The sequence below is a fragment of the Vulpes vulpes genome, chromosome 2 (assembly GCF_048418805.1).
Source record: "Vulpes vulpes isolate BD-2025 chromosome 2, VulVul3, whole genome shotgun sequence".
In the NCBI taxonomy this organism is placed as follows: Eukaryota; Metazoa; Chordata; class Mammalia; order Carnivora; family Canidae; genus Vulpes; species Vulpes vulpes.
In genome coordinates this window covers 80691518-80718335 of record NC_132781.1, presented here as the reverse complement: position 1 = coordinate 80718335, position 26818 = coordinate 80691518, and the positions used below count along the sequence as shown (strand labels likewise).

At 38.2% G+C, this 26818-nt stretch overlaps 1 protein-coding gene across 20 annotated transcripts in view; it reads right to left on the bottom strand.

The window, feature by feature from the left end:
• The window catches only part of CORIN (corin, serine peptidase), a 227330-nt gene that overhangs the window by 151966 nt on the left and 48546 nt on the right, over window positions 1–26818 (bottom strand). For all 20 annotated transcript variants that reach the window (XM_072749068.1, XM_072749058.1, XM_072749067.1 and 17 more), the window contains one exon: window positions 6322–6526. In XM_072749068.1, coding sequence (XP_072605169.1) covers window positions 6322–6526 — 205 coding nt within the window. The remainder of the gene's footprint in view (window positions 1–6321; window positions 6527–26818) is intronic.

Sequence of the window (26818 nt, the reverse complement as noted above, 5' to 3'; positions counted from 1 at the left end):
AGTGATGTGTGTCAGAAGCACACATCTATCTAAAAAGATAGAGCGCTGTCAGAGAGCTGAGCTGTGGTGACCTGATTCTCTAGCTTTACGTCTTTGTAAAATACAAGTAATACGAGTGATCTGACTATATCTTACCCACACATGGAGCCATTTTGGCTCATAAAATGGAACTTTACTTATCATTTAATACTTTATGTATAATGCCAAAAAAGCAGGGTAGATTAGATTAACTGAGGATGAAACAGAAACAGCCATATAATTCACCATCTTAACAGCCAAGTAGTCAGCATTGGTTTGGCTAAAAAAGCCTGCTGCTTCCAAGTGAGTTGAAAAACTCAGGGAAAAACTCAAAAATGGCTTTTAGAATATTTAGTCGGTAATAGCAAAGCTTATATTTATTTGACTGCTGACCTATATACATTTTAAAAATTATAATTATGAAAAAAACGTTAATTCTCTAATGTTTCTATTCATTCCCAAATGTGACACAATAGAGCTCTTGGGACATAAATAAAATCTTGAATAAAATATGTTAGCAGTATATAATTATTCTCCATTTAGAAAAAAATAATAAAATAAGCTTATGCTGACTTTATATGATAAATTGTTTTAAAGCAAGCTATATTTTCCAATTAGCTTTTACAAAGATATCAGGGTTGCATTTACATAGGAGATTGGCCCATGCTGTCTTATAAAATAACACATTTAAGAACACAGTAAGCCCTCCAAAATTATATTAGAATCAGATGAATGTTGCTTTCTTATTTATTAAAACATTGACAGCAAAACTTAATTCAGAAATGGTGTGGCAATACAATGCTGTTCAGTAGTAGAAACTGTGAGTATAAATTGGATGATGGGGGAGAGGCTTTAGAATTCTAGTATAGCAAATATTTCTTTTTTTTTAAATTTTATTTATTTATGATAGTCACACAGAGAGAGAGAGAGAGGCAGAGACACAGGCAGAGGGAGAAGCAGGCTCCATGCACCGGGAGCCCGATGTGGGATTCGATCCCGGGTCTCCAGGATCGCGCCCTGGGCCAAAGACAGGCGCTAAACTGCTGCGCCACCCAGGGATCCCTATAGCAAATATTTCTTAATCATTCCAGTGATAATTTGGGTGCCCATCTTGATTATTCACCTAGAGCCCACTCAGTAATATGGTCATCCCTAGGGATATGAGGGAGTCAGAATAGGAAGACCGTGTCATCTGTGTATTTGAAATGATAGGAAACTTTTATGGTAACTTTAAAAATGGGAACTGGAGTATGGGCTCATTTTTTCCTAGGGAACTCTGCTGCTCCTAAAAGGAAGTCTAAGGTATTTGTAAGAAATGAGCAAAATGTGCCTTCCAAAAGGCAATTTTTAATACCACTTGTTTCTTTTAACATTTTTTTTTCTTTTTCCCTAGGGACTGAAACAAAAATGGGCCTAGAACTTTTATTTGCCTACCAAGATTTTAGCAAAAGCAAAAGCTTAAAAGATGACTATAAAGTGAATGGAAGTTAGCAACATAGCAGAATCCCAATCTTGGTTTATTATCAAAATTTTAGAAGCAAAAACTAGACAAAGACACCACAAAAGAAGAAAACTACAGGCTCACTCTCTTGATCTAGCTCTCTCTAAAATCAATCAATCAATCAATCTTAACTCAAAATGGATTAAAGACTTAAATGTGAGACCTGAAACCATAAATTTCCTAGAAGAAAATATAAGTAGTAATTTCTTTGTTATTGGTCTTAGAAACATTTTCCTTGATATGTCTCCTCTGGCAAGGGAAACAAAAGCAAAACTAAACTATTGAGACTCTAACAAAATAAAAAGCTTTTGCACAGTGAAAGAAACTATCAATAAAACAAAAAGGGAGAAGATAATGAATGGGAGAGGATATTTGTAAGTGATACATCTCATAAGGGGTTAATATCCAAAAATATATAAAGAACTTCTACAATTCAACACCGAAAAAAAAAATCTAATTAAAGAATGGGGAGAGGACCTGAATAGGTATTTTTCCAAAGAGACCTACAGATGGCCAGCAGACACATGAAACACGATGCTCGACATGACTCATCAGGGTTAAAAGGTGGGAAAAATGAGGGGAAAAAAAATGCAAATCTTGCATCTCTAAAAGAAGTGATGAAGTTTATACTAACCCTCCCAGATAATCACATATCATTGTTGACTATTATATAAATAATAGTTAAGTTGCTATTCATGGAGAAGTTACTCTGTGCCATATAGTGTAGACCAGGCATGGGCATTTTATATAAATTATTCTGTTTAACACAAACAAACACAGTCTATGAAAGAGGTATTACCACTCTCATTCTAGTGATGAGTAAACTGCAGGTCAGTAAGGCTAACTAAAACGCCCAAGGTCTTATAAGAGACATTGGCAATTCCTGGGTCAGTTGGCAATTTGGCAGAGCTACAATTTGAATCAGGTCTCATCTCCCCTCAAACTTTCAAGTGCTTTCTCTGTAGTTGCCAGGTTAAACTTTCTGATTTCCAATGAACAGACTTATTTGGGAAAAAAAGCATAGCATTGTTGAAGAAGCTCCTTTGAAGAAACTCATTTGATCTCTATCACAATCCCACAGGGATTAAGTACACTACAGAAAGTTGTCCTAGAGTTCTTAGGTTTGAAATAGAATCTTTAATCTCAAGGAATCTGGCTAAATAAATAATTTTTATTTCATTTCCGCAGATATTAAGAATTTCTGTGAAGGACCTAGTGACAAATCAATAGTCCAGAGAGAAAAAAAATCAATAGCAAACATGTCAAGTTTTTAATGTTAAGGACTCATCTCGTGAGCACAAAGTATTATAAGATGTGAGTGGGGTGACTGTCACCCCACATCAGCAGATCTCCTGGGTGTCTTCTAGAAGCAAAATTGGACCTTCGAAGCCACACTGACCCCCCTTCGGCTTTGATAATGTTATAGGTGGGTGTGAGTGATAACTACACATCAAAAGCATGTGTATGCAATGCCTGTTTTCGCTTCCAAACAGAGATCTTCATTGTATTTATCAAAAAAGCCATCCAGAAACAACTGAATCTCCTGGCCCAGGAATTGTGGATTTCTCTCTAGTTCTTGCTCATATTTTTAAGCTACTCCTTCTAACCCGTATATGTTTATGGCTATCCAAATTGTTTATCAGTGAAATCTCTATAGTCTGAGATAAGTTTCGTTGAATCCATATAAATTATATACCACTTCAATTAGCTTGTGTTACACATATTTATTAACAGCAAGCCTAGCCTAAATAGAAACTCAAAGCTCATTGTTCTATAATGTAGTTAATGAGCATATGAGGCCTCAAAGGGGAAAGGTTAAAAACCATACAATTTACACATCCCACTAGATCTTTTTAAACTAAATTTTATTTTATTTTTTTCTAAATTTCAAATATTACTAAATAGCTTTTATCTGGGATGGAATATAGGCAATCCTCCATTATTTGAATAGTTAGAGAAAATTAGTATAGTGGATGATCCAAAATAGTGAAATATAAGAAAACTATATTTGAACTATTTTCTACAATACATTTTACCTTTACGAACTTATTTGCTTATTAAATTTAGTTTGCAGTTTCCACTCACACACTAACTGATAGCAGGAAGCCCTGGTTTGAAAGCATAATTATAAAATTAAACATAATAATACATGTAATAATAAAAAAATAGGATAAGCCCCCAAAATATACCTGAAAGGTGACTATAAATTATAAGCACCATAACAAAAAATGAAAAACACTCCCATGAGAGCATTTTTCAGGATGAACCAGGTCAAGAGAAAAACAAATTTTATTTAAGAAGAAAAACTTTTTTGCAAAGGAGGTTTGACTATTATCTCCATTTTACAGATGAGAAGGCTGAGACATGTGGCTCCTTAGCCTGCCTTCCTGGCCACTGCCGTGTGTTGAATGGGGGGGGGGGAGCCCAAAATGATGTGTCCATGTTCTAACTTCTGGAATCTGTTAATATTACCTTATTTGGGAAAAAAGGTCTTCTTTGTGAGCATAGTTAAATTAAGAACCTTAGGATGATGGGATCATCTTGAGCTACCTGGACGGATGACAAGTGTCCTCACAAGAGGAGAGAGGTGCACAGAGAAGGCTACGTGAAGACGGGGGGAGAGTCTGGAGTGCTGTGGCCACAGGTTAGGGAAAGACTGAAACCAGCAGGAGCTGGTATAGGAACAGAATGATTTCTCCCCCCTCGAAACCCCCAGAGAGAGCAGGGCCCTGTCAGATTTTAGACTTCCAGTTTCTAGAACTGTGAGAGAACTAAGCCACCCAGCTTGTAGTAATTTGTTACAGCAGCTCTAGAAAAATATTGCAACCACCATGTTATACTGCCACTGTTTCTCTCTTGTTACCATGAAAACATGCTCCACATATGATTCTTTCTAGTAAAATGTTTTCCTGCAAGCACTATCTGCACATAGTTCTTTACTTCTACAATCAAGAATCTACTGTTTCTATTCTACCCACGTTTTATTCTGTGGCAATGCAGACCGGCCCCCATTTAAAATGATAAATGCCTTCGTCCTGTTCAAAACATACTTTACACACTACTTAAATTAGTACAAATAACATGGAGCCTAATCGCACTTGAAAATGAATTTCATTCTGACATTGTTATTCTGAAAACTCTCTAACATTTTAATTCAGAAAATAAGTGATGCTTTATGTGATTATGTATTTAACACTTGCTTTGAAGAAAATGTTTTAAATGGATGCTTAGTAAGTTTAAAATACTCCATAACGTATACTTTCATCGATTTACTCTTATTGGAAATTATTATTTCAATATAATAATGAAATACTGAAATTGTGCCGTTTCAATAAGGCGAGGGTGGTCATAAAGTACAAAATTCCAGTTATAGACTCAATAATTCATGGAGATGTAATATAAAGCATCGTGACTGGAGTTAATAATATTGTATTGCATATTCAAAAGTTGCTAAGAGAGTTGATTTTAAAAGTTCTCACTATAAGGGGACCCCTGGGTGGCTCAGCGGCTTAGTGCCTGCCTTTGACCCAGGGCATGATCTTGGGGTCCCGGGACTGAGTCCCACATCGGGCTTCCGGCATGGAGCCTGCTTCTCCCTCTGCCTGTGCCTCTGTCTCTCTCTCTCTTTCTCTCTCTCTCTCATAAATAAATAAATAAAATCTTTAAACAACAACAAAAAAAGTTCTCACAAACGAAACAGCAAATAAGAAACAGCAAATTTATAACTGTGTGCTGATGGATGTTAAACAGACTTATTGTGGTGATGGTTTGGCAATATATACAAATATTGAATCACTATGTGGTACACCTAAAACCCAGATTATGCTATATGCCAATTTAATCTCAAAAAAAAAAAAAAGAAAGAAAGAAGAAAGAAAGAAGAAAGAAAGAAAGAAAGAAAGAAAGAAAGAAAGAAAGAAAGAAAGAAAGAAATGAGCTTACAAGCACACTCACTCCCATGTTCTTTCCTCCACCCAAACATTCTTTCTAACCTTATTTGATACCCTGCCCAACAGTCTCCGTTCTTCCTCTGCGTCTACCCTTCACCCCCACCCCTGCTCTAGGTTCCAGTGTTGACCATGAGAACCACCCAGCATCTCACCTATACCTGATTTGGAGGATGAGGTTTGGGACTTTGGACCCAGAGATATTTAGATGAGATCGGGGATCTCATCTCTTGTGCTGACATCAATAACACACCCTTGCCCAACGGCTGGGAGTTCAGGTGGGGGAGGCCCTGGCAGGTGGGGGCAGGAGGAGAGCCAGATCAGGGGGTTCATTTCTCCCTGTCCTAGGCCAGAGGGTGGGCCGGTGGCAGCTGTGCTCCCCTGCCTTGGGTCGCAGCACCTGGTGGCTGGAGGACCCTTTGCCCAGAGCCGCTACCCTCTCCAAGGGCTGTTGGCCCCCTACCCCTCCACGTCTTGGGGACTAGAACTGCATCTCCTCTCGTGGGATCATCGATTTGTTCCCTTAACCTGTCTACACCTCGATAAGTCTTCTCACTAAGCTCCTGGAGCTTGCTACCCTTGCCCAGACCCTCACTCAAGCAGCTGCTCAGGCTCCCAGCTGTGGCCTCCGCCTCACATCCTGAATACTTTCTTCCAGAAATAAAACTATCCCAGGATTGACAAAAAAACAAAAAACAAAAAACATCTAGTTTGAAAGAATGACACCTGGTTACGACTGCAATGGGATGTTTTCTCCTTTAACAAAAATAACTGGTGGGAGCTTGGGATGGCTTCATGGCTCTCACACCTGTGTACCACCTGACTCATCACTGAGGGACCCTGACTCCAAAATACCTGTCACCGTTGCCCACGCACTCGGGGAAGGCCAGGCTGCAGCCAAAAAGCATGATATGCTGGTAGCAACTGAGGCGATGTAGGTACAGGAAGAACTTGAGGAACTTCTCCATGTCCATGTTGTTGGCAATTGAGAAGAGAGGCGTTGGGGTGGTGTGGTAGGGCAGCAGCTGGCACTGGCTGTGGGTGATGTTCAGACAGGCACCTGCGACATCAAGACAGTCGGACTTAGGAGCGGACACGCCAGGATGATGCATTGACAAACCCACCCCACATGACAGACTGACATGTTCAAAAGATAAAGCACATCCTGTAAGAACGATTCCAGATACAGGACCACACACACACACACACACACACACACACACACACACACACAAGTACAAATAAGCGTGTGGGCATTTGTGCACAAGATAATGAAATCAAGCTACTCATGGTCACAAAGGAGTCGCATCTGTGTCCTGGGCAAATATATAAAAAAATACACTCCCCACACGTAGTTGATGGGCATATAAGTCGGCAAGCACCATTCTGGATCACAGCTAGGCAGAGCAAAGTTGTAATATATATTTAAATATATATTTATAAATATAAAAATATATATTTTTATATAAATTTATATATATGTAGCCTTAAATTTATATATATTTTATATAAATTTATATATATGTGTGTGTGTGTGTGTGTGTGTGTGTGTGTGTGTAGCCTTAAATACATACCTTTTGACACTAATATTTCTAAATATTTACCCTAAGGAAATAATCATGGTTGTGAACATGGATCTTCATCTCTGCACAGTTTAAAACGTTTAAAAGACACTAATCACCTAAACATTCACCAATGGGAATTGGTTTAAAAGACTTTGAAATTCAAACAATGGGATATTTACCCACATGAAAGATGCTGTAGAAGACAATCCAGGTACGCAGAATGGTGCTTATGGTAAATAAAAAAGGCAAGTCACAAAACAATTGGCCTACTATGGTCCTGTTTTCAAAAATACACCACAATACAAGGGTTTCCGATCCTGTCCATGCCGATAACCCAGGGTCAGCTCAGAGCCTCCAGTTTTATTTTGTTTCATAGTTGGCTCTTCCCCCAAGCACTACCACCTCCACAGCCTCTCTCTCTCTTTCGTTCCATGAATTTGCATGGTTGGCGTCACATAAATCAAAATATTAATATGAGTGCAGGTAATGGGATTTTAGGAGATTATTCTACTTTTTAAATTCTGTATTGTCTTATTGGCTTGTATAAAGATTTATTACTTTTGCTTTAAGAAGGAGATAATTAAAATTTTGGTTAGTATTTAAGTAAACTACTAGTTAAAAGCAGATTCTTCAGGGTTTGGAAACGCAGTGGGAATATTCATTCTAGTTTTGCCCTAGAGGGGGGAGGTAAGCAAGAAGAGGAAGGAACTCAGTAAGAAAGGAAGCATGTCTTCTGATAACTATCTAATTCCCAAAGAAATAAAGAGAAAAACCTCTCCAAACCTAAGGCTATTTTCATTTTTAATAAAAATAATGTTAAGAAATAAGGCTGCACCTCTGATAAAATGGCTGAGCTAACCCTTTGATCTGTAATACAGAATAAACACACCCTATCACAGAGGGATTCCCAACCTCCCCTTCTACTTCCTTCCTTCACTTCAGTCACCAGTCACTGCAGAGACTTTGCTCCTGATCCTCCTAAGAGCACTTCCTAATCCCACTTCTCTTTCAAACCTCTCTGGAAACTGCCCAGACCCTGTAGGAAGTCTTTTTCCCCAAATGGCCAGATTGTAGCCATGAGCTCAGGCTCACACTTCATGAAGAGCCACACTTTGCATTGGTTTTATAATCTGCCCCAATGTGTGCTGAGCTCAGTGGGGAGGCACCAAAACATCATTTCCACTCTCAAAGGCAACCAACGACGTGTGGGATTTCTCTGCACTCTAGGCCCTAGGATAGACACGGCCAACAATTTCAGGGCACCACACCTGTTTGGGCCTCATCAAACTCAACATACAAAAATGAGAGAGAAAAGAGTTACAGAAGAAGAAAATCCAAGTGAAAACATTCGGACGGAACACAAAGAGACACGTGTACATGTGAATTTGGCCCCACGTGCGCCCTAGGGTGGGGGGCTCTGGGCGAGTTTCATGAATAGGACAGTCAAGTCATTTAGTGGAGGTTAAAACACATTCCAGCACGGGATGGCAGCAGAGGCAGGGAGATCACACACACAGCAAACCTCAAAATGGTCCGATTGTCTATATTGTCCTACAAGCAGAGATGCTGACTTAAAAGGGCTGAGAGTAAGACTTTTACTCCATCAGAAATATGAATTCGCCTCGGAAAATTCAATCTCAGGAAAACATTTCTTGAAAACCAGCCTGTGCCAGACACCAAAACGGGTACTCAGAGGCTCTCGTTCACTATCACCTCATTTTCACAACCTGGTAAAGCGATACTGCATCTATATTACATATGAGGAAATTCAACTGTAGCAAGTCTAAGACATCTGCCCAGCTCTGCGGAGCCGTTCTATGGAAAATCCAGATCTTCAAACCCATGTCTCCTGAATAACTCCAATTTTGAGCCACCCTAGGCTAACACAAAAGGGGTTACTATGTTAAAAACAGATCTTAAAGAAGAGAACCCCAATGGCCTGGGAAAGGAAAAGACTAAAAAGTATGTGATGATATGTCACAAGGTCTGAATTTCTATCCACAGATAACACACCCATGGGTACTGACCACATGCTGTCATTTGTCTTATATTACATTATTTTCTGTAAGGCTCACAGCCTTACAGGGTATAGACATTAAGTGTATAAACCTGATGATAAGCTATACTTGAAGTGATGAGATGACCAAAAGGCTGATTCACCCCCACCTAAGCCAAAGAAACTACTGAAAACTGAGACATCATGTGAAAAAACACAAGATACTAGGTAACTTATATGTGAGCCGCACAAAAGAAAAAAAAGAGATTTCCTTCTCAGGGGACCATAAAAGTTCCCACAAGTATACTGTCCAAAGTGCTCCTATGTCCCTTAATGACACCATCTGGTTTTATTTTCATTATGGTATTAGGACCACCTCATACAATCTTGTCTGTCTGTCTGTTTGCTTGTTTGTTAATTCCCACTATGCGTCCACATCCCTGGAAATTCATAGGATACCAAATAGTAGACATTTAATAGTTATTTTCTGCGTGAATGGGGAGATTACATGGAACACATCTTCCCACTAAAGGTTCCTTACTGAGCAAGGTGTGAACAATCCGGGGTAGCTGAGACCCAGAGGCAATAAGGTTGATGGCTATTATTGCAACTATTGTTTTTTTTTTTTTCAACTATCGTTGCTAATTATCTGTTCCTTAAAACTTACCAGGGCCTAGAGAGTCATCCCATCCTATTTCTTCCACCGGACTGATTCCTATCTTGGGACTCCCCTCTGGACTAACAGTGCAGCAGCTGAAAGTAAAAAAGGGATGTCCTCTCTTTCCTCTAAAAGGTATACCCTGAGTTATCCTGAAGCATGCTCAATTGCTTTTAGCCCGAGACTTCACCAGAGCGGAGAAAACAGCAGAAATCACCATACTGCTGACATTCAACTATTGTGTCAACAGTGTTGGTACCTTCAGCAAGAAAAATATATAATTCAGAGAAGATAGGGCAAGATAAATTTACAATAAAAGCCCAAATAATTATTTGTTTCTATTCAAGTTGTCTCTTAATATAAAATATATTTTCAATTTCATTTCCACTTATTGTTTTACATTATATAACACAAAGATAAGAAAATAGATAAAGGATCATGGAGTACCTTTGAGGCTGGCTGTTTGCTAGGTACTTTATCTACACCACTTGACTTAAACTTCTTACGATCCTGTGAGAAAGCCTTTTTTTTTTTTTAAGATTTTACGTATTTATTCATGAGAGACACAGAGAGAGAGAGAGGCAGAGACACAGGCAGAGGGAGAAGCAGGCTCCCTGCGGGGAGCCCGATGCGGGACTCGATCCCGGGACCCCAGGGTCACGCCTTGGGTCAAAGGCAGATGCTCAACCACTGAGCCACCCAGGAGTCCTGAGAAAGCCTTTTTATTCCCATTTTACAGCTGATGAGACAGATTCAATGAGAGTGAGAAAGTATCCAAGGTTACACAGTGTTAGGCTGTAGAGTTGAAATTGAAACTGGGTCTTTCTGATCCTGTAACCTATTCTTCTCTTGTGTATGATTCTGCCAAAGGTACTATTCCATTTTAAACACTCTAAATTTACTTCATTCATTATAGAATATTTTGATGAATCTGCTTGGATGTAGCAATAGAGCTGCTTCCCCAAGATTGACAGAAAAATTAAACCTTCTCAAAGAAAACAGGGAATCTGCTTTCAAAGTTAGTTTATCTGTCCTTACTGTGAGTCCATTTGGATTGGGAATGCTCTGTGTCTATTCCTGGTTGTGCCACAAAGTCAACCCAGGTCCGGGCCACATCAGCAGAATGGAATAATGAAAGCCATTCTCTCTTCTAGATAACCTACAGGAAAAGTCACATTTTGTCCAAATGATGTCTGGGGCAAACTATTTTGAAAGCACTTCATGTACTTAGGAAGATCCGTGAGAGGGTTCTGGTAAGATAAGAAGGAACACGAAGTTAAAGACAGGGACTCTCTGGGTGAGGATCTGGGCCTCTTACGTAACTATAAACATCTTCGAACACAAATGTGACAACTATTTTATTTCCCATAAGAGAAGATCAATGAGACAAAGTAAAACACATGAGTCAACTGTGGCATTTGTAAAAAAAAAAAAAAAAAAAAGTCTTTACAGACATAGTTAAGGACACAGACAACCCAAGGCCTTGCCAATCTATGCACAAACAAAAATAAGTAAATACATACAACACTGTATGAATTATCTAAGTTAAGTAAGAGCTAGCTCCTTCTGCCAGAAAACTCATGAAACTCATGAAGATGGGGGTTTAATATTTTCTATATAATTACATATATTCCACACTTAACATTTTTAATACAACCTCAAATCTCTTGGCAAAGTCCTTGCCAATCTCCAAGCTTTGATATCCTACATATACCTATTACTAGGTCATTCTCTCCTATCGTTCACACTCACGCATTCATACTACTTGGTTCTAAGATGTTTGAATGGTAGCTGAGGGCACACAACCTGTTGTCATTCATTCATTCATCACAAATATCTACTGTGGCCACCCTCTTAATGCAGTGAGGGGTCCAAATTTTATTATAAATTAATTATTCACATTCCATAGAAGAAAGTAAGATATAACATTGCAGCTGTCACATCTTCATCTGTCAGGCATTTTTCATTGATGTTTAAAGAACTACATCTTGTCCCACGTAATTATCTGTTGAGAATTATGAATGGTTGAATAATTATAATTCAAATTTATATGTACTCTCACATCTGTAAAACACTTTTCCCACACATAGCACTGTGGTTGCACAGTCTGATTCAAATCCAGCCTTTATCATTCTGTACTTATGTGGCCTTTCACAAGTTACTGAACTTCTCTGTATGTTTTTTTGTCTGTGAATTACTGTATTGGGGGTTATTGTAAGGATTAAGTGATGCCTTTACAATGCTTATCATTAGCACATATGATAAACTATAAAACTGCTGGTTAAGTTGGGTGGTTAAGTTGGGTGTCAGTTAAGCATCTGCCTCCTGTTCGGGTCATGATCCCCGGCTCCTGGGACCCGGCCCCACTTGGGCTCCCTGCTCAGTCTGCTTCCCCACTTCCTTCCCTCTGTCCCTTCCCCTACTCGTGTTCTCGCTCCCTCTGTCAAAAAAAAACAAATAAAATCTTTAAAAAGATCGGTAACTAGTCAGTCTCAAGTTGAGCTGATAATTACCTACTTACTCTCTGAATTACAAAGAAAGATTTTACAGGCAATAGGATTGTAAGTGAGGGCAAATAAGAGACTGAAGTTGGTCCAATCACAGGAAAGCCCAGGAACAGAATGGACTACATAATTTGGGGTGTCCTGGTAAATTGCAAAATTAAGGCCCCTGTTCAAAAACCAAATTTATGTTGCTTTTTATTTATATTATACTTAATATTTATATTTATTTATATTATCATTAATAATGTCAACAAAGTGACAGTAGAGCATTAGATAATACGTGGAGTCCTCTGCTTAGAACTCTGTGTAATGCACAGGTCAGCACGCTTATGAAGCCAGTAAATGATCAGAGAAGAAATCCTCCCTCCAGAAAACTTTATAAATCTCCATATAGGGATTCTTGCGTGGCAGTTCCAGAATTTGTCTGTAACATTAGGTAAGAACTAAAGGTGATCAGTGTAAGAGCTGTAGGGGCCTCCAATTCAGAGAATTTCTGTCTTTTCACAACATTTTAAGGTGTCCGGAGCAGAGATACCCAACACACAACCATCCCTGGCTTTGGCCAGCTATTCAAATATTATATAAAAGTAGTGTCTCTTTTTGGGAAACCAGATGTATCTACAAACTGCATTTCAGCTCCAATTTGGAGAGCCACACTTCTCTCCAGGGAAACTGCCCACACAGGACTGGTAAAGAGCCCATGCTCTGCCCTTTTAAGTAGCCACTTTTCTCCCAAGTTTAGCCTAAGAGAGAAAAACATGGTCTAATTCTAGTTTTCCAACTATTGTGCTGAAATGTTTGCTGCTTTATACCTGCTTTTAAATTATAGCGCACGTAGTAAGGTTGGCCCATGATAAGTCAGTCATTTTGAGTCCTTGATACATAGGGAGTTTCTCAAGAAAATAATAAAGGCTACACCGTATCTCTACTCTGGATAGATTAGACAAATTTGATCAAGCTATAACTGAAGACAATTGTTGAACATTAAGAGAAGTGTTTCTTCTTTATCAAGAAGATATTAGCAGGAGATTTTAGAATACTTTTCTCCTACTCATTACCAACTCCAGTAGATAATGTCAATCCACTGGTCAGATGACAAAAAACAGGACTCTGTAAAACCTGGCCTTGGAAAAAATGAAAATTCTGAAATCTCTTTTTTCTTTGCTTCTTTCATGTCAGGGTGAAAATGGAAGTAACTGGTATAGAGGAATAGAGGGCTCTGTGATAATAAAGCCAAAATAGAGAAACACAGGAAGCTTAAACATGTAAATTAATGTATAGTTGAAATAGCAAAGAAGCAGAGTCAAAATTAGTGACAGCGGCCCAGATTCAAATGTGGCAGATATAATGTAAACCTAGAGAGGTAGAGATCTGAATGGTGCAGTGAAAGCCATGGAATATCCAACAGAAAAAATCCAAGAGGGGAATGTCACTTCAATTCTATTTCTAGGGGCATTGTAATTTTTTGCTATAATTGGAAAATGTTGGAATATGAGTTTTAATAGTGATGAATTAAATATTATAGAAACCAGAAACCTAGAGCTTATTGTTTTGCTTACTCAAAAACAGAGAAAAATAGGAGTATCCCCCATATTTTGAAGTTTGAAAAAAAAATGAAACTATGCCTTGGATACAGAAAGGAATTAAAAAAGAAAATGATATATTTTAAGTTAAATCATATTACTGAATTATTTCGATTTCAGAATTTCAAACTATATATTTGTTGCCTTTATTTCCATATCCTATGTAAATCTTTTTTTTAATGATTTTATTTATTTATTCATGAGAGACACAGAGAGAGAGAGAGAGAGAGAGAGATTGGCAGAGACACAGGCCGAGGGAGAAGCAGGCTCCCTGCAGGGAGCCCGATGTGGGACTCGATCCCAGATCCCGGGATCACACCCTGGGCCAAAGGCAGTCGCTCAACTGCTGAGCCACCCAGGCATCCCATATCCTATGTAAATCTTAATTAAATCCTTACTATATTATAGGGTGTGCAAAAGTACCTATGTAACTAATGAGGTAAGCATAAGTAGAAATTTATTTTAAAATAAATATTATTTGATAAATATAATTATAGATAAATATTAATAGTATTTACTTAATAGAACTTACATGTAAGGTATATAGCACAATATTTGGCACATGATAAGTTTGACATCATTTTGTAGTCTTTTTTCTTTCAAAATGTATGTTATACATTACTCAGCATAATATGAGCATATATAACACTCCAATGTATTACAATGTTTTGTATATATGCAATGTACATATTATTTAGTAGCTCACTTATTCACTCACTAACATATCTCGAACATTTTCACAATTCTCCAAGGAAGACATACAGACGGCCAACAGATGCAGGAAAAGATGTTTGTCATCACTTACCAGCAGGGAAATACAAACTAAAACCACAATGAGATACCACCTCACGCCTGTCACAATGGGTAAGATCAACAACACAAGAAACAACAAATGTTGGCAAAGATGTGGAGAAAAAGGAACCTTCTTGCCCTGTTGGTGGGAATGCAAACTGGCACAGCCACTCTGGAAAACAGTATGGAGATTCTCAAAAAGTTAAAAATAGAACTACCCCACAGTCCAGCAATGCTACTACTGAGTATTTACCCAAAGCATATGAAAATGCTATTTCAAAAGAACACATGTGCCCCTTTGTTTATATAGCAGCATTATTTACAGAAGCCAAGTTATGGAACCAGCCCAAGTGTCCATCAACTGATGAATGGATAAAGAGGGTGGGGTATACACACACACAGACACACAGTGGAATATTATTCAACCATAAAAAAAATGAAACTTTGCCATTTGCAAGGGCATGGTGGAGCTGGAGAGGATAATGCTAACCAAAATAAGTCAGTCAGAGAAAGACAAATATCATATGATTTCACTTACATGTGGAATTTAATAAACAAAACAAAGGAGCAAAGGTGAAAAAGAGAGAGAGAAAAACCAAGAAATAGATTCTTTAACGGATTTTATTTTTGTATTTGAGAGACAGAGAGGAGAGCAAGAGAGAGAGAGAGAGAGAGAAATAGAGAGTATGAGCAGGGGTGGGTGCAGAAGCAGGCTCCCTGCTAACCAGAGCCCAATGTGAGGCTCGATCCCAGGACCCTGGGATCATGACCTGAGCTGAAGACAGATGCTGAACTGACTGAACCACCCAGATGCTCCAAGAAATACGTTCTTAATTATAGACAACAAACTGACGGTTCCCAGAGGAGAGGGGGGAGGATGGGTCAAAATAGGTGATGGGGATTTTAAGGACGGCACTTTTCACGATGAACACAGGATGATATATGGAGTTGTTGAATTACTACCTTGTACACCTGAAACTACTATAACACTGTACATTAACTAACTGGAAGTAAAATAAAAATTTAAATAAATACATACATAAAATATACATGTTGGCCCCCTCAAAAAAACAGCTCAAAGACAATAGACAAAAATTGTAATAAAAGAAAATCAAGAGTATAACACTAAAAATAGTAATTTAACCCTAAAAACATTTACAAATAATAAATAAAAATTGAAGAGGCTTAGGATAATCGCTACAGGCACAGTAAAGAAGGAAAATAGCAAGTCAACAAAAAATGTCCTTCTGAAAACAAGCACTCAGAAGTGGAAGAAAAAAGTCCTGTAAGGGTTACAGAGAAAATTTTTTCTGAAATGAAGGAATAAATGAGTCTGCATTTGAAAGGGGCAACCACATTTCATTACGACCTCAGAATGATGGACATCAACACATAGACAGCTTAAGTTAATAAGCTTTCTAGAATAATTCTTCAATAACTGGCAGGAACTAGGCACCAGATGTGTTCATTGTCCCTGACTTATCACTTCTTTCAGGCTTTTGGTGAACAGACAACTAGTCTGTGTTTTTGAAGGAGGAAAAGATACTGTGTTTCCAATGATCATTTCAATTCAAAATTAAGACTACAGCGTTTTCTTTGTTTTTCTATCTGTACCTCTTTCCTCTTTTGTTGAAAATGTTGGTTCCCGAAAACATGAATATAAATACTTATTTGCTTTCCCCCGTATTTGCAAACAATGGTTTCAAAATAACAGCCTCAATATAATAAGACGGGCTAATGAAAATCTGAAATGAATTAAAGATTTAAATATAACACCTAAACCCATAAAATTTCTAAATGAAAACGGGAAAATCTGCCAATCTTCCTTGGCAATCATTTTTTTAAAAAATAAGATACCGAAATACAGTCAACAAAAGCTAAATAAACAAGTGGGATTATATCAAACTAAAAAGCTTGAAAATGCAAACTACAAAATGGGAAAAAATATTTGCAAATTATGTGTCTGACAAGGGGTTAATATTCAAAATATACGAGGAACTCGCACAACTTGGTAGTAAAAAATCAAATAACCCTATTTTTAATATGGGCAACGGACCTAAATAGACAGTTTTCCAACAAAAAGACATACAAATCACCAACAAATAGATGAAAAGATTCTTCACATGGCTAATCATCAAGAAATGCAAATAAAAACCACAATAAAATATCATCTCACACTAACTAGTTAGGACAGCTGTTATCAAAAAGCCAAATGATAACAAGTGTCCATGAGGATGTAGAGAAAGAAGAGCCCTTTTATAGAGGTGTTGATGGGAATGGAAATTGGTGTGGTCACTATGAAAAACAGTGTGGAGATTCCACGAAAAATTAAAAATAGAAATACCCTACGACCCAGTCGTTCCATTTCTAGGAGAGTGGTATTTCTTTTTTATCTGAAAAAAAATGAAAACACTAATTTGAAAGGATATATGCACCCCATGTTCACTGCAGCCAAGACATGAAACAATATAAATACCCATTGATGGATAAGTGGATAAAGAACATGTAATGGTATATTACTTGGTCATAAAAAGAAATCCTGCCAATAGCAACAACATGGATAAACCCAGAGAAAGACAAATACTGTGTGGTATCCTTTATATGTGGAATATTTAAAAAAAAAAAAAAGGATTTCACAGAAACAGAGAATAGAGTCGTGGTTGCTAGGTGCTAAGGGGAAATAGGGAGTTGTTAACCAAAGGGCACAAATTTTCAGTTACAAGACGAATAAGTTCTGAGGACCTAATGGACAGCAGGGTGACTATAGTTAACAATACTTTATGACAGAGTCGAAATCTGCTGAGAGTAAAAGTGTTCTCACCACACACACACACACACACACACACACACACACACACACGAGTTAACTACATGAAGTGATGGATGTGTTAATGACCTTGATCTCGGCAATCATATCAAAATCTATGTCAAATCATCACATTTTACACTTTATTTTTTATTTTTACATTTTACGCTTTAAATACATGCAAATGTTTGCCAATTTTTCCTCAATCAAGCCAACAGGAAAAAAAGACTTGAACTTGTTGACGTTCAACTTTCTTGGCAATTCTTTGGAGGTGCTTAGAGTACCTCCACTAGGGATGTACCATCAAAATATTCCAAGTTCAGTGGAGATAATTCTTTCATTTTGGACAGTCGAATCACTAACTTCATCTACAGTTAGGATAATTTATTGCCTTGTTTTCAGTTTTGATGAATTTTTTCCTCTGGTGGAACTGTTTATTAAGTGAGTCATTTACCTGATTCTAAATTGAAACCACATGAAAGGTACACTTAAACATGTCTTATCTGCATCCCTGTCACTTCCTTCCTTTCCCTCTTCAATTAAAAAAATTTTTTAAAATTAGTTTTTGGTATATTGCCATGTTTATTTTTTAAGTAAATATATTTCTCTTTTCCAATTTATCACACAAAAGGTGGCATATTTTATACATTGTCTTGCACGTTGACTTATCGACTCACTACTTAGTCTAGAGATCACTACATACATCAGTGTGTAGACTTCTATCTTATTATCTTCCCTGATGTATCTTACACTATTCCTAGGCTATGCAATATTTTTGTTAACAGCTCCCTCCTTTTTAACAAAAAAAAAAAAAAAAAAAAAAGATTATTTATTTATTTATTTATTTATTCATGAGAGACAGAGAGAGAGAGAGAGAGAGAGAGAGAGGCAGAGACACAGGCAGAGGGAGAAGCAGACTCCATGCCGGGAGCCCGACGTGGGACTCGATCCTGGGTCTCCAGAATCACGCCCTGGGCTGAAGGTGGGGCTAAACCGCTGAGCCACCCAGGCTTCCCATAACAGCTCCCAAATAGACATTTAGAATATTTCCATTCTTTTGAAATTACAAAAAATGCCAAAGCATCCAAGTTTTTGAGGGATGCTCCTTATTAGATTAAAAGAATTTCCTTCCCTGTTTCATGACAAATTTTAACAAATGCTTTTGCTTCAACGATTGAAATGATCAATAAAAGAAATCTACTTTATTAATTAAACAAGAAGACATATGAAAAAAGTGCCTAATATTAAGCCAGCCTTGCATTTCCATAATAAGGTCCTCTAGCTCTAATTACTCCCCCAAATCCCCGTCTCCAAATACCATCACACTGGGTGTCAGAGCTTCAGCATATGAATTTTAGAGGGATGCAAACATTCAGTCCATAGCATTCCACCCTTGGGCCCCCCAAATCACATCCTTACATGCAAAATATATTTATTCTATCCCCAAAGCCCCAAAAGTCTCAAGGCATTCCAGCCTCAGCTCAGTCTCCAAAGTCTTACCTAAATATTATCTAAATCAGATGTGAGTGAGACTCGCACCACAATCCATCCTGAGGCAAAATTCCTCTCCAGCTATGAAACTGTGAAAGAGGACAAGTTATGTGCTTCCAAAATACAAAGGTGGGACAGGCAGAGGATAGACATTGCCATTCCCAGAGGGAGAAACAGGAAATAAGGAAAGGGTGACGGGTTCCCCACCTGAACACTGACAGCGTGTGATGTATCCCCACACATTATTACTTGCTTCATGCCTCTCTTGATTGGCCATAACATGGCCACTTGGCCAATCCCCAAACCCTAAAACAAGCAAAGACTTCATTCATTTCTTACCCATGGCAACCCTCTCATGTTATTTATTCTTAAAATTTTCTGTTGACTTTAAAGGATACATAATATGGTAACACACGGCGGCTTAATAGCCATCATGTAATCATAAATAAGCTTCTTAAAATGCATATCCTTTGGCCAGTACACATTTCTAAACATAGAATCAAAACAGAAACAAACCCAGTGAGTTGATTGCTTAATAAACAATGAAAGATTGGAAAGAAATTTCAAGGAGGAAATTGTATAATTCTAGACCTCCCACTTCCTGAGGAGATAAAATTCTCAGTAGTACCTATAAAAGCAAGGTTGGCCTTCCCATAAAATTGAAAACGATGGGCTGTGTTCAAATTATTTAAGGCAATTATATTATAAATTTTTAAATTCAATAATGATACAGCATAATCTCATTAAAAATGAAAAATCCAGGTCAAACCTTAGAACTAAAATTTACCTTTATAATTGTGAATAAAAATTGTGTGGGAAAATGTATATTTATTATAGCATAAATGTGCGAATTAGCAACCTTAACTTTTAAAGAAATAAGAAGAATTGAAATAGATCATGTTTTCCTCTGTTTCTGACTATCTTATAGAATTTCTCAGGTTGTAAATAATATGTTCGTGTCTCAAGGCAGTTACTAGACAGTGGCTACCTAGGGGCAAGATTTCTATCTGATCCACTAGATATGTGTATATCTACACAGCCAAACCCCAGAGTTTGGCACCCAATAAATAGCTGTTGATGAATAACTGGTGCTTCCCAGAATATCCTAAACTCTCAAAAATTGAGATGTCTCATAAAGCTTGGAAGGGCACGTAAACCTCAGAATGAGTTTACGCCAATTAACATAAACAAGTACTATAAGTTTTATCCATTCAAACACCACATGCAAATATTAGGTTAATGGTGCAGAGGAGCAAAACAGAAGAATAAATATTTTAACAATAAAAGACAAAGAGTGGTTTGCATCAAATTTAAACTGATGCAAAGCTTTTGGCTTACAAAATTCATTATCATATTCATTTCAACTACAAGTAAGTGAAAAGGCATATTCTCCAAAGGCACAAGTAACAGCAAACAGATTCCCACTGATGGTTTTTGTACTTTCAACACAGAATTGTACAAAGACCAAAAACCTAAGACAGTCAGCAAATTGAATGATTCAGGCAAAAGAATATACACAGTGCCAATTTTCTTTCAGAACAGAGAGAGAGAAAAAAAAAAAAAGAAGAACCAGAGAGTAGAGTAAATTACACAGGGATTTTTTTTTTTTTAACTTTTATCTGAGAATTTGGCTCTTAGAAGGTCACTTTTATCCTTGAATTGGATCCGGACTGTGTTTGCAATGCAGTTTCACCATGCTACTGGGTTGTTTTGTTTTGTTTTGTTTCTCAATACTGATCAAGGATCTTGGGCTGTTCTTCCTGAAAAGGAAACTGTGATAATGAATCTGGGGAGGAAAATTTTAAGCCACAAGCCCTTGACACAACTATTTAACTCTCATTTGCTGTAATGATGTGTTACAGGCACAATCGATGCCTTTGGGGGAACATGTTACCCCCATGGAATATTGCCGGATTCATTTTGGAAAGAAGGTCAGGAAGTCTTACCCAGAGATCTTTGAAAAAGAGAAGACTGGGAGAGTGAACCAGTGACCAACCCATTATGCCTTTCAAAATTCCACCTCCACAAGTGATTGAGTTTGCTTCTCTGGGGGAGACCCAGTACCTCCCAGGGACAGTCATCTAAAGATGAATATGGAGAAAGGAAAAGAGAGTGAGAGGGGAAAAGAGAGTCCATTACTACACTTGAATTTCCCTTTTCTCTCTCCCAAGAACTGTGCAGGTCTTTACTAGAATGCTACTATGCTAACCAGAAAAGCAAGCAATAATTATCTAAATGCTTCACTTGGTTCTTGCTTAGATGTTGATTCTAGCCAGAAGCCCATGTCTGAATCTCAGAACTATTTTTTAAGCCTGAAGAATATTATTGACTTTACAGGAGAAGTAACCAACTCGACTTGATCACTGGTGTCTAACACTGGTGGCCAGCAGAGCACATAAGCGATGGTGTCCAGGGTCACGACTACAATAAACTTTGGAGTAGCAAATTCCTAATGAAGCAACTTAAACAGGCCTTAGGCTCTCCCGGGTACCGAAAAAAGACTCTTTTCATCTGGAGTATGTGTCCTTAATCATAATCCAAAGACCCTAAAGCATCTATACATAGAATTTTTATTGTCTACAAAGGACCTGGATTGAAGAAAACCAGCATCTCTATTTCCATTAACCTCCAACTTAAATTTAAAATTATCAGTGTAGGCAACAAATGTAGAAAAACAAATTAAAAGTTACATATGATATTTTCCTATCAACATGACATTATGACAGACATTTCAAAATATTACTTATGCCCATCCCTGTTATAAAATTATAGTTATTGACCTACTGCTAGATATCATTATTTAACAGACACATGAATTACTGTATCATGAATTTATGTTTCCAATATTCTGATAACTGAATTTTAATAAAATCGCCTTCCTTTGTGGTCCTGTGCAATTTATTTTAAGCACCAAAACATTATTCTGAGAAGGCACAGAGAGGCCTTGCCAGTTGCCAAAAGAATCTTTGGCACAAAAAAACGTTAAGAAGCTCTGCCATAGAGCATCGCTGCTTCTTCTGGGGCTGCGACACCAACAACTAGAATTCTGTTACCCTAAAGCAGTATTTTGCAAGCTGAAATTTGCACAGGCACTTTCACAGGAAGAAAGTTATGCGGAAAGTTATGCAGGAAGAAAGTACATACAGATATAAGCCACTTTATGTCTATAGATCTAACACAGCTATGAAATTAATAAGCATATATTAAATAGAAACAAAACTATGAGACAAATGAAATTTAAGCTAATTATGTTGAATAGTGTCAACATTATTGTATGAAAAATAGAAAAATATGATGCTGAGCCACAAGTTCCTCTGTATTTAGGAAGCTTATCCTATCATGTGTCCCAGCTGAGTAAGTGGGCCACCATTTTTCTCTACTTGAATTGCCACAAAGGTGCTCTCTGCACAAGAAGCCAGTATATACTTTGGTTCTGTGATTGAGAAGAATATTTATCAAGTCTGCCTCTGTTCCTTTCTTGATGGCTGGCAAGTGCCTAAGCAATATAGCTTAGCAGCAACATAAACCATAAATAGAAATTCATTACAGGCACTAAAATTCCATGTAAGTACTTGTTATAAGATAGTTGTCCAGGTTATTGAGATCAGGCTCATGTTAGTTTTTTTTTTTTTTTATCATCACTGAAATGAAAGTATGTATTTAAGAAATTGTTGTAGAGAATTCTTGGATCCTAGGAATACATCTGAGTTCCTCAGGCCCGAGATGGAAAAGTACTGTCCAACAACAAGAAAGAGATGCTAAGGATACAATTCTTGGACATTTAATCCATTCACCCATCCACCTTTACACAGATAAGCACAGATTCCCACTCCAAATGGTGTAATAATCCATAGTCAGTAAGCTCCTGACTTTTGAAAAATATAATGAAGACATCCAGTATTCTATTGTTGATAGGATTAGGAAATGTCAGGAAAAAAGGGAGACGGGACTTTATGTGATTTCAGATGTCTAGACTCCCTCTCCCCAAATCCCCCCAGGATAGTTGCCTGATGAATTATAATCCAGGCAAAACTTTAAGCCATGCTCTGATCCTCTTAGTTTCATGCTCTTGCAGAACTCACTTTCAAGCTAATAAAAATACCATGTTACAAACAGAAAATGAGGAAGAAAGAACTTTAGAGTTTTTGATTGGTGTGTAAGCTTTCTACACTCAGCAGATTTGGAGCATGTGGTTAGGGCACTTCTGGTACGAAGTTACCCGGGCTAATGCATCTTTTCTTAAAAGTGAATGAGAGGCATGATGCATTTTCATCTGATACAGAAGAGTAAGGAGCTGGTCATCAAAGAGCGTGATGAGAAAACAGAACACTCTAAGCTTTTCCCACATTACCCCACTCTTTTGTCCCTTTAGTTCCTGATCAGAGTTTCCAGGTTATTTCACTGTGTACCGTAAGATTCTTAGCCAAAAAAAAAAAAAAGCTCTTGGTTGGTCAAAGAGTCTTTTTCCTTTCCTTAAAATTTAGTTTATGTTTAAATATTTATAAAATATATATGAGAAGAAAGGTGAAAACAAAAAAGTGAAAATAGAAAATGCAACCTAGAAAAATCCCGTGCTGAACTACAACATGCAAGCTACTGATGAACCTTTCCCTTTCTTTTTTTTTTTTTATAAATTTTTTTTTTTAATTTTTATTTATTTATGATAGTCACACACAGAGAGAGAGAGGCAGAGATACAGGCAGAGGGAGAAGCAGGCTCCATGCACCGGGAGCCTGACGTGGGATTCGATCCCGGGTCTCCAGGATCACGCCCTGGGCCAAAGGCAGGCGCCAAACCGCTGTGCCACCCAGGGATCCCGAACCTTTCCCTTTCTATATTACAACTGGGTTTCAATATGCAGCTAATGAAACTCCAGAAGTAACATGTCACATAGAACCCGTTTTACGTTTACAAGGCTCTGTCACACAGTGTGATGGGGGAGTGGGTGGGTATCCTGATTAAGAGTTTACCAACTACAGAATCCTATGCTTTGGCTTGATACTGAGGACCCCCAGGCGGAAAGGTCTTAAGGAAAGGCTACTTCCTCATACCTTTGAGTTCTCTCCTCGGTGTCCTATCCAGGATATTTGGATAGAACAGAATGTCTGGCCACTGTATTTTTGGACTGAAAGCGGACACAAATAGCTTTCACGTATGCCAGGAATTTAAAATGACCTTTCAATTAGAGATAATTTTTAAAAAGGGATAAGAGCCAATTCACTGTTAGGTGTTAGTACTGATACAAGGCCTGGAATGATACTTTAAGTGAAACTGGTTAAGTAAATATCAAGTGCAGAAGTATGATTAGACATTGTTAATGAAAAGTGGTAAATCATATATTAAAATTTTGAAATGAGGGGATCCCTGGGTGGCTCAGCGATTTAGCGCCTGCCTTCGGCCCAGGGTGTGATCCTGGAGCCCCGGGATCGAGTCCCACGTCAGGTTCCCAGTATAGAGCCTGCTTCTCCCTCTGCCTGTGTCTCTGCCTCTCTCTCTGTATGTCTATCATGAATAAATAAATAAGATCTCTTTAAAAAAATTTTTTTTGAAATGACTGTAGTTCATTTATTTATTCATGCAATAAGTATTTTATTGTGCACTGGCTATACAGCAATGAACAAAGAAAACTACTCTCCTCGGGCTTAAATTCGCTCTGCAACTGCAAAGAACGTAATAAAATTAAATGAGGAAGCACGAAATACTCGAAAGAGCACAGGTCCAGGAGTCCCAAGATCAGAATCCCAATTTCATGCCTACCAATTGCTACACAGGTGATACTGGATATGTCAACTTAATTTCTCTAAGCCTCAATACCATTACCTGAAGTGGCGTGTATTGCCTGCATACCTGCATACCTCATCAGTTAATTATATATAAGAACCACTGAGAAAGTATTTAATATGCCCCCCAAACTACCAAAGGCTCTGTAATCACAGACTAGCAATACTACTGAAATGTATGAAAAACTATCCCTTGCAATGAATAAATAATTTTAGTTAGTACAAACAGTCCATTGAAGGTCTGGGTGGTCAGACAGTCAAGCTCAATGCTAATTGTCAAGTACATTAACAACATGGCATGACATATATTCAAAGGTGTTGGCCTTGCTCCATTTAACCGTTCCAATTTCCCCCTGGATTTCCATTACATGTCAAATGATGTTCCCGGTCCCAAGCAATGTTCCAGCCATACGAAGAGAGCACGAGTCAAACAGACTTCCATCAAGCTTCCAAACTAAGTAACAAATACCATATGGTTCTTTACTCTTGGGTGTTTGTGTCTGCCATCCCTACTTGCATCTCAACAAATGACAAAACTTTCAAACTAGAGACAAATCTACTTAGCAAAAGACAGTAACAATTGCTGTAATTGCAACCACATTAGCGGTGCCAAGTTTTCGCTTAGGTTACTTCTGCACTTCGGATGAAAAACACTGGGCGTAAGAGGAATCAAGTGCTTAAAATACGGCTAAAATCTTTAAAACTTCAAAATCAAACTCATGAGGAAAACAAATTTTACTTGGCACAGTTTGGGTTTGCAGTTATGAGAGGAATCTGTAGCACTCACCGGTGAACATCAAGCCTAAGAAACAGTTAATCCGTAGGTGCTGTGTGAAACAATGGAATTCAAACAATCTGTCTCTTTGGGGCTAGAGCAATAGAATAATTCTGCTTTTCTTCAGACACTGGCAAACATATGCTGTGATAGCGAAAAGTTAGCTTAATCCTTCCCTTCCTGGCTCAGAATGAAAATCAATACTCTGTCCTAGACTTAGGCTGGATTTCCCTTTGTGGGTTTTCATGAAAGAGGGAGGAACAAGCAAGAAGGACCGTGGATGCTGTTGCACAATTTTCAATCACATAACCTTGTGTTAAGAAATAGAAGGTCAGAAATAAGGGGCGCCTGGGTGGCTCAGTGGGTTAAGTGTCCGACTCTGGCTCAGGTCATGATCTCGGGGTCCTGGGATTGAGCCCCATGTGGGGCTCCATGTTCAGCCCAGAGTCTACTTGTCCCTCTGCCCCTCCTCCCACTCGTGCTCTCTCTCTCAAAGAAATAAAATCCTTAGAAAAAAAGAAAATATAAGAATTAAGACAACTGCAGAGAAAGTTCTTCTCGTGACTGGTTTCTGATTATGTTTTGCCAGCACTAACTGGATCAGAGCAGACCCCTTGGGCACTTTCGTCACAGCTCCACTCCCACCCGCATTCTGGCTGGAAGCTTAGTGACTTTACCAAAAATCCCAGGGATATTGAGGAATACAATCCGATTGCAGAGCATATTGCCTGCCACCATCTAACTGGTCCCATCTCCACACTTTCTGTCCCCTACCCTCTCTCTCCCAGCTCTTGTTCTGGAATAGCTGACGGATACCTCCATCTGTCCTCAAGCAGAGTTTCACACACGCTATCTTCCTCAAGGTGTGTGATCGTCATTCACCAACACGTAAAATAAATTGCACATCCAATAAAAGAGGGAGAAGATGGAAATAAGGTAAAAAGAACACACGAGCGCCTTAAAAGCAAGTGGGGGGGTAGTTCCCATGAAATCATTGACCTTCCATCATAGAACTGAGATTCCTCCCACAAGGCATCAGTAACAAAATACATAATTTCACTTACTTGCTCATTTAACCTTCTCAAAGTAAGCAACTTAAAACTTCAAAGCAGAAGCACAAACTTTCAGAGGTCCGCCACCATAAAGTCAGCCCCGTTGTACTGGGGCAAGCTGTATGCCTCAGAAATGTTGAATGGCACTAATACATTTGCATTTCTTACCCTTTTCCCTGTCTGGACAGCTGAGCGGATGGCATCGTAAGTTTAGGAAAAGAACTCTCAGGTTTGCCAGGTAAGAGAGTGCAGCTTTGCCTGGGTGGCCAGTGAGTGATTGTGAATTAAAGACCATTGGCTGCCACACTTGAAAATCCACCTGTTGGTTCTACAGACATTAAAGGGCACGA